The sequence below is a fragment of the Octopus sinensis genome, linkage group LG7 (assembly GCF_006345805.1).
Source record: "Octopus sinensis linkage group LG7, ASM634580v1, whole genome shotgun sequence".
Taxonomy (NCBI): Eukaryota; Metazoa; Mollusca; class Cephalopoda; order Octopoda; family Octopodidae; genus Octopus; species Octopus sinensis.
In genome coordinates, this window is record NC_043003.1 from 13,245,599 (window position 1) to 13,259,838 (window position 14,240).

Consider the following 14,240-nt stretch of genomic DNA (forward strand, 5'->3'; position numbering starts at 1 on the left):
CGGAGTGGTTGGCGTTAGGAAGGGCATTCAGCTGCCAGATCAAGATTGAAGCGTAGTGCAGCCTTCTGGTTCGCCAGCCCTTAGTCATTTGTCCAACCCATGCTAGCATGAAAAGTGGACGTTAAACAATGATGATGATGATGATACATACATACATACATATATATATATAACATCATCATCATTATTATCAACATCATCATCATCATCATCATCACTTAACGTCCTCTCTCCATGATGGCATGGGTTAGACAGTTTGACTGGAGCTGGTAAACTGGAGAACTGCACCAGGTTCCAGTTTGTTTTGGAATGGTTTCTACAGCTGGATACCCTTCCTAATGCCAACCCCTCCAGGAGTGTAATGGGTGCATTTACACACAACCGGCATGGATGTCATTTACATGACACTAGCAACAACCATGACTATGATTCATGGGTGGGTGCCATTTACATGGCACTGACAACAACTACGACTACAAGGCACAGGTGCCATTTACATGGCTCCAACCATAACTACAATTCATGGGTGCCATTTACATATATATGCGTGTGTGTGTGTGTGTATGTATATATATATATATCACTGTGATCACCATGACCGACCAGGCTATCAGATGGTCACAATGCTGGTCACAATGCGCTTCGCATTGTTTTAGCTTTCAAATGACGCCACCCCGCTGGCTAAGCAAGCAGGCCGACAGAAGAAAGAGTGAGATAAAGTTGTGGTGAAAGAGTACAGCAGGGGTCACCACCACACCCCTGCCGGAGACTCATGGAGCTTTAGGTGTTTTCGCTCAATAAACACTCACAACGCCTGGTCTGGGAATCAAAACCACGATCCTCCGACCGCGAGTCTACTGCCCTAACCACTGGGCCATTGCGCCTCCATATATATTCCCAGATCAGGCGTTGTGTGTGTTTATTGAGCGAAAACACGCAAAAGGTCCACGAGGATCCGGCAGGGGGTGGGGGTGACCCCTGTTGTACTCTTTCGCCACAACTTTCTCTCACGCTCTCTTCCTGTTTCTTGAGTAACGCTGCGATGGACTGGTGTCCCATGCATCTGGGGGGAACACATATGCCATAAAAACTGGGAAACTGGGCCCATGAGCCTAGCTAGGTTTGAAAAGGGTGACAAATATATGTATATATATATATATATAAGAAAATAATAGGAAATAATTTTTATTCTCAAACACTTGTCCACAGACAAACAAACAAACAAACAAATGCGACTGAAAACAATACCTCCACCTTCGCTAAGGTTGAGGTAATAATGACAATTGTGTTAATGTTATGATAATGTTATGATAATGTTATGTTTCTGTTATGTTAATACTATAGTGTTGATAATGATATTTTTGTCTTAATTTAAATTCTTTTTCTTCTCTTAATAGATTTCCTCTGTGACTATGAAGAAACATCTATTTGCGGATTTGTGCAGTCCCAAAAGGATAAATTTGACTGGGTTAGACAACAAGGTGCATCTTATTCCAGAAATAGTGGTCCTTCTAGTGATCACACCTTTGGAACTTGGCAAGGTAAACACAGACTATGACATATATTATTCTTAACTAGCAGTATCGCCCGGCGTTGCTCGGGTTTGTAAGGGAAAAAACTATATAAGCATTTTTAGAGGGTTATAGCCAAAAAATAGCAAAAAAATGCATCAAAAATGGAAAAAAAATGATGGTAATTTTTTTTTTAAATCGTTGACTCATCGTAGACATTTTTAGAGAGTTACTTCCCTTATATAATAGCGAAAAAAATGCATTAAAATGGAAAAAAATGATGGTAAATTTTTTTTTAAATCGTAGGCTCATCGTAGACGCGCGCTAATACCCAGAAGGGCTCGATATGAATCACGACTATAAGATACCCGCTTTTGATTAAACTGCACTGCAAAATGTGGGAGTAGTTAGGAATCTAAATCGTAGGAGACAGACACACAACCTTACTTTTATATATAAAGATATAATGTGAAAAATAATCACTTTTATTTTAATTTTTCACTAGCAGTGTCGCTCGGCGTTTCTTGGGTTTGTTTCGACCCTTTAGAATTGAAATTTTTGAAAAGTAAAAATTTTGCATTATGTAGCTTGTTATTCTCTTTAAGTGAACATTTTTCTGGTTGAAATACACCAAAAAATGGCGATACAGCAGTAAAAAAAGTGTAAAGAATAGGGATTTTCATAGAAAAAAAGCACCTTTTTGATGTAAATAATTTTTGGTGTTAACATGGTCCGATTTTAATTTTTTCTTCTACTGAATGAAGAGCAAGCCTTCTTCTGTCATACTCTCAATCTTAGTCAACTTGTGTCACAGGGTCTTTGAGGAGATAGTGTTAGTTGAAGGCTACCAAACCTGCCACACACAGACAACTTCAGCTTTATATATATAGAGATTATAACTGGCATGACTGTGTGGTAAGAAGCTAGCATCTCTACCACATGGTTCTGGGTTCAGTCCCACTGTGTGGCACCTTGGGCAAGTGTCTTTTACTATAGCTTTGAACCAATCAAAACCTTGCGAGTGGATTTGTTAAAGGAAACTAAAAGAAGCCCATCATATATATGCGTGTATGTGTGTGTCTTTTGTGTATGTGTTTGTCTCCCACCACAGCTTGACAATCAGTGTTGATTTGTTTACATCCCTGTAACTTAGCGATTTGGCAAAAAGACCGCTAGAATATGTATCAGGCTTAAAAAATAAAGTACCAGTCTGGGAATCAAAACCACGATCCTCCGACCGCAAGTCCGCTGCCCTAACCACTGGGCCATTGCGCCTCCACTATACATATATGCTGGAGTGTTTACGTCCCTGTAACTTAGTGGTTCGGCAAAAGAGACCGATAGAATAAGTACTAGGCTTACAAAGAATAAGTCCTGGAGTCGATTTGCTCGACTAAAAGGCGGTGCTCCAGCATGGCCACAGTCAAATGGCTGAAACAAGTAAAAAAGTAAAAGAAAGAGTATATAATGAAAAATGGCTGTGCAGCCACAAGACAGGAAAATATGAGGTAACTTATATAGGGTAAAGACCCCCTCTGGTGATGGTGGTGGTGGTGGTGGTGGTGGTGGTGGTGGTGGTGGTGGTGGTGGTGGTGGTGGTGGTGGTGGTGGTGGTGGTGGTGATGGTGGTGGTGGTGGTGGTGATGATATAGTTTTCATAAGTACCTGTTTTTTTTTTTGTTTTTTTTTACTTTTTAGGGCACTACATGTATATTAAGTCAGTTACTCATGGCACTGGTGACAACGCAATCCTGCAAAGTCCAGAATATAAATCAACTGGTGGAAAATGTGCCAATTTCTGGTATCATATGTACGGCAGTCAAATCGGCCAACTGAAAGTTCATTTAAAAACACCAGTCAGCAAACAGTTACTTTGGAAACGACATCATGCTCAAGGAAACTTTTGGTCATTAGCCCAAGTAAAAATCGCCTTCTCCGGAACATTCCACTTGGAGTTTGAAGCAATCACTGAGAAAGGAAGCCAAGGTAACATTGCCATTGATGATTTCAGTCTGACTGAAGGGCAATGTCCAAAAGCTGGTAAGTAACATCAGAATAATTTTTAACCCTTTAGCATTTAAGCCAGCCATATCCAACTCAAATATTCTGTACGGTCCTTGATGTTGTCAAGCCAGGAGTTTCTCAGTCTTCCTCTCTTTCCACCCTCCCAAAACATTTCCCTGAAGAATGGTTTTGGCAGAGAATTGTAGCACAATACATGAGTGTACCAGGCAAGCTTTTATTCTTTTTTACCTGTACAAGGAATGGTTCCTGTCTGCCAGAATATTCATTGACTTACTGCCTGACAATGCTATTTTGTTTTGTATTCACAGCAAATTGATTTATACATAAACCTGAAGAGTCGATATTTTCCAGTATTGCTAGAATAAAACCAATTCTATATATTATCCTATATTTTATGTAATAATATCCCAGCAATTATCTTCTGGCAAAGTGTTGATGAAACAGTTGTAGAATTATGCAATAAAGTGAGTTGCTCACTCCATTACTCCTTAATAAGCCCTACGGATATATATGTATTTTCAGGTATATTATCAGTAAAGCAATCCCTTTTCATTGTATAGTAGTATCTGATAGCCAATGCCTGTGGATAGGCTTTATAAAGTAAACTCCAAGAGAAAATGGAATTAATCCATATATACATACACATCCAACCCAAATATTCTGTCTGTTGTATGTTCAAACTGGCCAGATCCAGCCTCTCAAACCTATCCAACAATGTCATCCTAAAAATAAATAATCCCCTCTTTGAAATCTCAAGATAACACTTTGTAACATGAGTTTTGTCCTTGAGTATCAGCTGCTATTTTCTATTTGTTTACCCCCAGAAAGTATGAAAAATGGCTAATTTTCTTTCAAACTTTGCTGCTGTTACATTTATTCAAACCCTGAAGAATCTCCATTATTGACATTATTTACATTATTTGCATTTGACCAATATTTGTCCTCATCTTGTTTTTTGTTAACACATTTCAGCTGATATACCCTACAGCCTTCTTCAGGTGTCTTGGAGAAATTTTGAACCTGGGTTCTCATTCCTAAGATATTTTTCGATGTTGTTATTATAATTATTATTATTATTATTATTATTATTATTATTATTATTATTATTATTATTATTATTATTATTATTATTATTATTATTGTTATAATACTAACCCCAAGATTCCGAGTTTGATTCCAAGCAGTGACCTGAACAATAACAATAATGATATAATAATAATAATAATAATAATAATAATAATAATAATAATAATAATGATAATAATAACATCGAAAAATACCTTAGGAATGAGAACCCAGTTTTGAAATTTCCCCAAGACACCTGAAGAAGGCTGGAGGGTATATCAGCCGAAACGTTGTGTTAGCAACAAACAAGATGAGGACAGATATCCGTCGAATGTAAATAATGTAAATAATATACATAATTCCTCATCTCTTAAATATAGAACCTGAAGAATCTCTTTCAATACATGGCAATGATGCTCCACCACTACTTCTGCTCGTGATCAGAGATGCACATATGACCAGTCACTAATGGACACACTCAAGTGGCTAAGGTTAAGCAGGTCTGTGGTATTGAGCAGAATATTTGCTATAATGATATTTCTGCTACAGCAACACTGTGCTATATCTGTCTGAAATGTAATGGAAAATAGGTCAGTTTCAATATATTGGCATCTAGGTCACAAAAGCAAAGTTTGAAGGGAATAGTAGTAATTTCCTTTGATTTCTAGATAGAAGCAAATAGGAAGTAACACTTACTGACCAAAGACAAAGAGAAATTAAAATTTTGCATAGGCACAGAAGCAGCTGTGTAGTAAGTAGCTTGCTTACCAGCCTCATGGTTCCAGGTTCAGTCCCACTGCGTGGCCCTTGGGCAAGTGTCTTGTACGATAGCATCGGGCTGACCAAAGCCTTGTGAGTGGATTTGGTAGATGGAAACTGAAAGAACCCCATCGTATATATGTATATATATATATTTGTGTGTGTGTTTGTGTGTCTGTGTTTGTCCCCCCCCACCACCACCACCACCAACATCACTTGACAACTGATGTTAGTGTGTTTAAGTCCCCATAACTTAGCAGTTCGGCAAAAGAGACCGATAGAATAAGTACTAGGCTTACAAAGAATAAGTCCTGGGGTCTATTTGCTCGACTAAAGGCAGTGCTCTTGCATGGCTGCAGTCAAATGACTGAAACAAGTACAAGAGTAAAAGAGTAAAGAGAGAGTGTAATGCATCTATCAAATGCAAAAAGCATTTGTATTTGACAGAGTAATCTTAACACTAAAGAGTTAAAGAATAAATAGTCTTGTTTTGTCATAATATTTTCAAATAAGGATGTTATAATTTGTTCTTTTGTTTACCTCTTAATATAATTGTTCTCAGTTTCGCCAAAGTTGACTTTGCTTTTCATCCTTTCAGGGTTGATAAATTAAGTACCAGTTGTGTGCTGGGGGTCAATCTAATCTAATCGACTGCACTCCTCCCCCAAAATTTCAGGCCTTGTGCCTAGAGTAGAAAAGAATATAATTTCTTTGAATATTCTTCAGAAAGATGGCGTGTGGCTTAGTGGTAAGGGTGTCAGCACCATGATTGTAAGATTGTGGTTTCAATTCCTGGACCGGGCGACGCGTTGTGTTCTTGAGTAAAACACTTCATTTCACATAGCTCCAGTCCACTCAGCTGGCAAAAATGAGTAACGCTGCGATGGACTGGTATCCCGTCCAGCTGGGGAACACAAACGCCATAGAAACCGGGAAACTGGGCTCATGAGCCTGGCTAGGCTTTAAAAGGGCGCATTTATTTTTTTATTTTATTCTTAAGAAAGCTATAAGAATAGTATTTAGACAAAGACCTATCATTAAGTCTTCCTTAAAACTTTCACAAATTGCAAGACACTTTAAAAGCAGAAAGGGTAGAAAAAGCAATAATAATTATTATTATTTCTACAAAAGGTACAAGGCTTGAAATTTGGGGAAATGGGTTGATCAATCATTTTAACCCTAGTGTTCAAATGGCACTTATTTCAGCTACCCTGAAAGAATGAAGAGCAAATTTGACATTGGAAGAATTTGAACCTAGAGCATAAGTCCATAAGAAATGCTGCAAAGCATTTCGTCTGACAAATCCTATCTGTAATTCTCCAGATGAAGATTCAGAACTACAGATGTGCTTGATGTGGACACAGCTTTAAGTATCTCCCCTTATATACACCACACGCTAGGTTCAAATTTTAGCACAAGGCCAGCAATTACAAGGAAGGGCATAAGTTTATTACATCAACCCCAGTGCTCAACTGGCACTTATTTTATTGACCTTGAATACATGAAAAGCAAAGTTGACCTCAGTAAAATTTGAACTCAGAATGTGAAGATGAACAAACATGGCTAAGCATTTTGTTCTGCACAGTAATGATTCTTATTTCTTTATTGCCCACAAGGGGCTAAACATAGAGGGGACAAACAAGGACAGACAAAGGGATTAAGTCGATTACATCGACGCCAGTGCATAACTGGTACGTAATTATTCAACCCCAAAAGGTTGAAAGGTAAAGTCGACCTCAGCCAAATTTGAAATCAGAATGTAGCGGCAGACGAAATACCACTAAGCATTTCGTCCTCTGTGCTAACGATTCTGCCAGTTCGCCACCTTATATACACAACATATTGATACATATTGATCATGAAGACATATGGCCTAGTGGTTTGGGTGTTGCACTTGCAATTTTAAGATTGTGGTTTCAATCCCCAGAACAGGTAGTGTGTTGTATTTTCACATTGCTTCAGTCCCTTCAGTGTGAATGAATAACCCTACAATGTACCAACATCCTATTCAGGGGTAATGTTGTGATTTTGGTCCCTTATACACACCATAGAAACTGGGTAACTGGCTCCAAGAGTCCAAGGACTCAATACAGTACTTCACTACATATTGTTAAACTTCCTATTTCTCTTCAGGTAATATTGATTTCGAGAAAGGCCTTACAACATGGATGAACGTTATTGATGATGACTTCGACTGGCTGATTGGCACTGGAAAGCGATACTATAATTACGATGGTCCACGGAAAGATCATACATTGAAGACCTTTTATGGTAAGATATCCAAATACATTTTTGAAACATGTATGTGTGGGGATGGGGTATGGGTCATGTGAAAAAGAAGTTTGCTTTGGAATCATGGAGTTTAAGATTCATTGACACTGTATGGACATAAAAATATATATATTATATATATCTGTAAATGTAATATGTGACAATTATTCGGTAGCCATGATAAAACTCCGAGTTTCGGATGTTGGGGTGGAAATCCACACCGCCATCTCTTCAGTTATCCAGGTGAATAACTGAAGAGATGGCAGCGTGAATTTCCACCTCGGCATCCGAAACTCGGAGTTTTATCATGGCTACTGAATAATTGTCACATATTACATTTACAGATAAATTCCTCTATTTACATAATATTGAGGTCTCTTTCATTCTTTTGTTGTCTTACCATTTTTATCAATATTATATATATATATATATATATATATATATATATATATATATGTGTGTGTGTGTGTGTGTGTGTGTGTGTGTGTGCAGGAGTGGCTGTGTGGTAAGTAGCTTTCTTACCAGCCACATCATGATTCCGGGTTCAGTCCCACTATGTGACACCATGGGTAAGTGTCTTCTACTATAGCCTCAGGCTAACCAAAGCCTTGTGACAGAAACTGAAAAAAGCTTGTCGTGTGTGTGTGTGTGTGTGTGTGTGTGTGTGTGAGTGTGTGTGTATATTTGTGTGTCTGTGTTTGTCCCCCCACCATTGCTTGGCAACCAATGCTGGAGTGTTTACATGCCCATAACTTAGTGGTTATGCAAAAGAGACCGATAGAATAAGTACTAGGCTTACAATGAACAAGTCTTGGAGTCAGTTTGTTCAATTTAGTCAAATAACTTACTTATCATTTAGTAAAATAACTTACCATTAAGCTAGTGTTAAGAGCATAAATTGTGATTAAGGTTTGGTGGAAGATTCTAATTCAGAACTTTTGAAAACAATACATTTGTACTACAGAACCAGAGGTGATTTCAGGCGGGTTGATATCAAAAGTGTTAAGAGTTTGTGAACCAGCAAAAAATAGACATGTTGTCTTTCCCCAATCCACATTTGACATTATTGAACTAGTTCACATGCAGTCAAGGCACAGTTATCTGAAGATTTATTAAAGTAAAGATGTTTTTCGGTTCTTTTTACCCTGTCGGTAAGCCTGACTCTAGCCTCATCTCATCCTTGTGTTTATTTCTATGATGCAGATATTTTTTCCAATGACCGAGTCATCTTCTCACTGCTGTCTAGAAGAATTATTTTCCTAGTATCAACCACAGTCAAGATCTTGAGCAGAATTTGTTCGTTTCTCATCATCCTTGTTTAACATCTGCTTTCCATGCTGGCATGGGTTGGATGGATTGACATGGAGCTGGTCAGCAGGAAGCTGTCCAGACTCCAGTTGTCTCTTGAGTCATGGTTTCTATGGCTGGATGCCCTTCCTAGTGCCAAGCACTTATGTGCTGGGTGCTTGTCACATGCTACCGGCATGGGTGCATTTATATATATATATATATATATATATATACTAGCAGTATCGCCCGGCGTTGCTCGGGTTTGTAAGGGAAATAACTATATAAGCATTTTTAGAGAGTTACTTCCCTTATAGATGCCAATTCGGGCTTTCTTAGCCATTTCTGTCTTGGTGTCTTCAAGCCATGAAGTCGTTGTTCTAAAAGAACGCTGGTCTCCTTGACAACGCTTTACGACGTTGATTTCCTTACACTCCCTTCCCCACAGCTTCACAAGGGAGGGAAGAAGGGGGAGAAGCAAACAGGTGCAGGTGTGACCATGGACGCCAACTCCGCCGCCATCGACACACGAAAAATTATGCATTAAAATGGAATAAAAAATGATGTTAAATTATTTTTAAATCGTAGACTCATCATAGACACGCGCTAATACTCAGACGGGCTCGATATGAATCACGACTATAAGATACCCGAATTTGGTTAAACTGCACCGCAAAATGTGGGAGTAGTTAGGAATCTAAATCGAAGGGGACAGACACTCACACAACTACAGTTTTATATATATAGATATATATGGGTGCAAGTGAGACCATAACCCGTGGCCTCTACCTGGGATGTAGCCAGTCCACTTATGCATACCTTTCCTTCTTGGGACACAAAACTCTACTTGTGAAAACCTGTTGAGGCAAGTGAAAATCAAAATCAAAATCGATCAACACCAATGGAAATTGTAGCTGTGATACGAGTGCCAGTGGCACATAAGAGAACCATCCGAATGTGGCTGTTGCCAGCGCTGCCCCGACTGGCCTCCGTGCCAGTGGCACGTAAAAAGCACCATCCAATCGTGACCATTACCAGCCTCGCCTGACCTCCATGCCGGTAGCACGTAAAAAGCACCATCCGATCATGGCCATTTGCCAGCCTCATCTGGCCCCTGTGCCGGTGGCACGTAAAAAGCACCCACTACACTCACAGAGTGGTTGGTGTTAGGAAGGGCATCCAGCCGTAGAAACATTGCCAGATCAGATTGGGCCTGGTGCAGCCTTCTGGCTTCCCAGACCCCAGTTGAACCGTCCAACCCTTGCTAGCATGGAAAGCGGATGCTAAACGATGATGATGATGATATATAGCAATAAGAAAATGGAGGGGATCAATAGGTGGTTCATCAACTTTTAGACATTATATTATGTCAACTTATTTATTTATTTACTAAAATGACAATTACAAGAATATACATACATGTATAACATATAATGCTTTACATATAAAATATCATCATCATCATCATCATCATCATTTAGCGTCCGTTTTCCATGCTAGCATGGGTTGGACGGTTCTACTGGGGTCTGTGAAGCCAGAAGGCTTCATCAGGCCCAGTCAAATCTGGCAGTGTTTCTACAGCTGGATGCCCTTCCTAACGCCAACCACTCCGTGAGTGTAGTGGGTGCTTTTAACGTGCCACCGCAATATATTAATATATAAGGATATCAGTAATTTATATTCCTGTGTGTTAAATTTTAATAATTACTGGTATCCTTATATTGATTTTGATTTTGATTTTTCCAGTTTCAGCTTATGAGCTGTGGCCATGCTGGGGCACCGCCATATATTAATATATTTTATATGTAAAGCATAATATGTTATACATGTATGTATGTTCCTGTAATTGTGATTTTAGTAAATAAATAAATAAATAAATACATGCAGTACCAGCACAGGTGCGTCAACACAGCCCCAGCACGGATGCATTTGAAGTAGGAAAGACACCTGAAGGGACAAGCCTGTATGTGGAAGACAACAATTTTATTTACCTTGACATGTCTTATCAAGTATAACAAATCACCACATCTTCCACTCCCTTGTCATTTCCTCTGTGAGGCCCAGCATCCAAAGATGTTTGTCTTGTTTGTTCCTTCTTGAGCCATGCCTGGCTCATAAGGGCCAGTTTCCCGGCTTCTTGGCATATAGGTTCTCCACCTGGACGGGACGCTGGTCCGTCACAGATAAGCTGCAATATGCAAGAGGAAAGAGTGAAAGAAAGTTGTGGCGAAAGAGTCAGCAGAAGTTCGCCATGACCTTCTGCCAGAGCCGCGTGGAGCTTAGGTGTTTTCGCTCATAAACACACACATCGCCCGGTCTGAGATTCGAACTCGTGATCCCTCGACCGCGAGTCCGCTGCTCTAACCACTAGGCCATGTGCCTCCACAGCATCCAAAGATCCTTTCTTATCACTTCGTCCTATGTCTTCTTAGGACTACCCCTTCCACATGTACCCTCCACAGTTAGAGCTCGACGCTTCTCTATACAGCTGTCCTCATCCATAAGCATCAACATGACCAAACCAACACAGTCTTCTCATTATTTGATTCTATCTATCTGTCTAGTATCTGCACAGTTACAAAAGTTTATTTGTATATCTAAAAGACTCCATTTTATTTTATAGGTCACTATTTGCTTTTGAGGGCTTTGTCCCCGTTCAAACCTGGAGATCATGCTCTTCTCATCAGTGAATCTTTGGATGGTTCAATGCACCAATGCATGAGATTTTGGTATAGAATGTCTGGACAAGGTATTGGTACTCTCAGATTCATAATGGTACAGCTTGGTTCCAATGTTACCAGTTGGGTTTTATCAGGCTCTCAAAGTACATTTTGGAGATTAGGCCGCTTCCCAATAGCAAGTAACAAACCATTCCAGGTAAAATATTTATTTCTTGATCAACAATTAATAGTTAACAATACTTTCAATGGACATTACGCTTTTTTTCCCTCTTCCTTCCTTACTCTATATTTCATTTACTACCATACCAACAGCTTGTGTTATCCTAATTACCACCTAGCTCAATTATACAACTTGACCAAGTGATAAAGGTGTTTCACTCATTATCCTGCAATAATGGTCTCAGTTCTCAGACTGGGCAGAACACATTAGTTCACACTGCTCTTCTTCACTCAATTATAAATGAATAAATATATATATATATCATCATCATTTAACGTCCGCTTTCCATGCTGGCATGGGTTGGACGGTTCAACTGGGGTCTGGGAAGCCAGAAGGCTGCACCAGGCCAGTCTGATCTGGCAGTGTTTCTACAGCTGGATGCCCTTCCTAACACCAACCACTCCGTGAGTGTAGTGGGTGCTTTTTACGTGCCATATATATATATATAATTATTTGAGGGAATATTAATCCAAACTTACAGGGAAAAAAATTCAATTTAGAAATACTAAATCAAATTTCACACAATATAATATATATATATATAATTATTTGAGGGAATATTAATCCAAACTTACAGGGAAAAAAATTCAATTTAGAAATACTAAATCAAATTTCACACAATATAATATATATATATATATATATATATATATATATATATATATATATATTCCAAGAAAGTTAGAGGTAGTGAATCCAACCAACTAAGGGATAATATCTATCCAATATACTGCTGGTAGAATACCCAATTATTAATACACAAGTGTTTTTTATTGCATTGCAATTACATTATCTGGTGTATTAAATGGGTGAAGGTAAAGAGATATTTTACCATTAATTCATAAACCAATAAGAAAATGGAGGGGATCAATAGGCGGTTCACCAACTTTTAGACATTATATTATGTCTATTTATTTATTTATTTACTAAAACAACAATTACAAGAATATACATACATGTATAACATATTATGCTTTACATATAAAATATATTAATATATAAGGATACCAGTAATTTATATTCCTGTATGTTATACGAGGGGCGTTCAATAAGTAATGCCCCTGACCCACTTCCCATAGCAGTAGAGCAACGAAACGTGGCACAGTTATTAGTCTTTTTCTACATAGGAACAACCCAGAGTTACGCATTTCTCCCATCGTTTGATGCGGCTCTGGAGACCGTTTTTGTAGAAGAACCCAGCTTGGTCCTCCAACCACGACGTGACTTCAGAAATCAAGGCTGCATCATCTGGGAAACGCTTTCCTTTCAAAAACAACTTCATGATTGGGAAGAGGTGAAAATCAGAGGGTGCAAGGTCAGGAAAGTAGGGGGGATGGGGAGGAGTTCATAGCCATACGCCTGTGCTTCTGATCTGGCGACAAGCGAGTTGTGGACCGGAGCGTTGTCCTGCAGGAGGAGGATGCCTTTGCTGATCTTGCCCCGCCTCTTGATTTTGATAACTTCTCTTAATTTCCTCAAAAGGGAAGCATAATAGGCTCCTGCAATTGTGGTACCCTTTGCCAGGAAATCTGTCATCACTACTCCGTCCTGGTCCCAGAAGACTGTGAGCATGACCTTGCCAGCGGAGGACTGCACCCTTGCCTTCTTTGGAGGGGGTGAGTCACGGTGCTTCCACTGCATTGACTGGGCTTTGGTCTCTGGATCATCGTGATGGACCCAGGTTTCATCTTGTGTAATCAGTCTTTTGAAAAATTTTGACTCATCTTCTTGGCACATCTCCAAATTCTCCCTCGAGCACTCGACGCGTTCTTGCTTCTGGAAAGGCGTGAGCAACCTGGGAAGCCATCTGGCAGACACCTTTTGCATATGCAAATGGTCATGAATGATAGTTTCCACAGACCCGGTACTAATCTTGACCTCATGGGCTATTTGGCGAATAATTATGCGTCGATCTTCCAAAATGGCAGCCTCAACTTGACGGACAGATGCCTCATCAATGGCAGAAGGGGGCGACCAGATCTGGGAGCTGTTTCCACAGAGTTCCGACCATGTTTGAATTCACGATGCCAGCGTTTTACAAGGTCATATGATGGGGCATCATCACCATAAGTTACTTTCATTTCATCAAAAGTCTCCTGTGGTGTGCGTCCTTTCAAATACAAAAACCCGGATCACTGCTCGACACTCAACAGGCTCCATTTCACACTTGACTCGGTTCAAACACCTGTAAATCAGAAACCACAATTAATTCAGAGCTGTAATTTGCCACTTACTCTATAGAGATATAAATGATTGCACATGCAAAATTTCAGCTAGATCAAACAAATGCAAGTGGGTCAGAGGCATTACTTATTGAACGTCCCTCGTATTTTAATAATTAAGCAGAATTTTTCTGCTTAATCTTGATACAGGATGGAGTGCAATTGGTGCATTGATTGATAAATTTTCTTGTTCAGTTAT

The 14,240-nt window shown here is 39.3% G+C and overlaps 1 protein-coding gene across 3 annotated transcripts in view; it reads left to right on the forward strand.

Moving 5' to 3' along the window:
- Positions 1 to 14,240, forward strand: part of LOC115213822 (MAM and LDL-receptor class A domain-containing protein 1-like) — a 382,250-nt gene that overhangs the window by 239,065 nt on the left and 128,945 nt on the right. For all 3 annotated transcript variants that reach the window (XM_036504533.1, XM_029782714.2, XM_036504532.1), the window contains exons 93-96: positions 1,398 to 1,541; positions 3,210 to 3,551; positions 7,494 to 7,631; positions 11,542 to 11,795. In XM_036504533.1, coding sequence (XP_036360426.1) covers positions 1,398 to 1,541; positions 3,210 to 3,551; positions 7,494 to 7,631; positions 11,542 to 11,795 — 878 coding nt within the window. The remainder of the gene's footprint in view (positions 1 to 1,397; positions 1,542 to 3,209; positions 3,552 to 7,493; positions 7,632 to 11,541; positions 11,796 to 14,240) is intronic.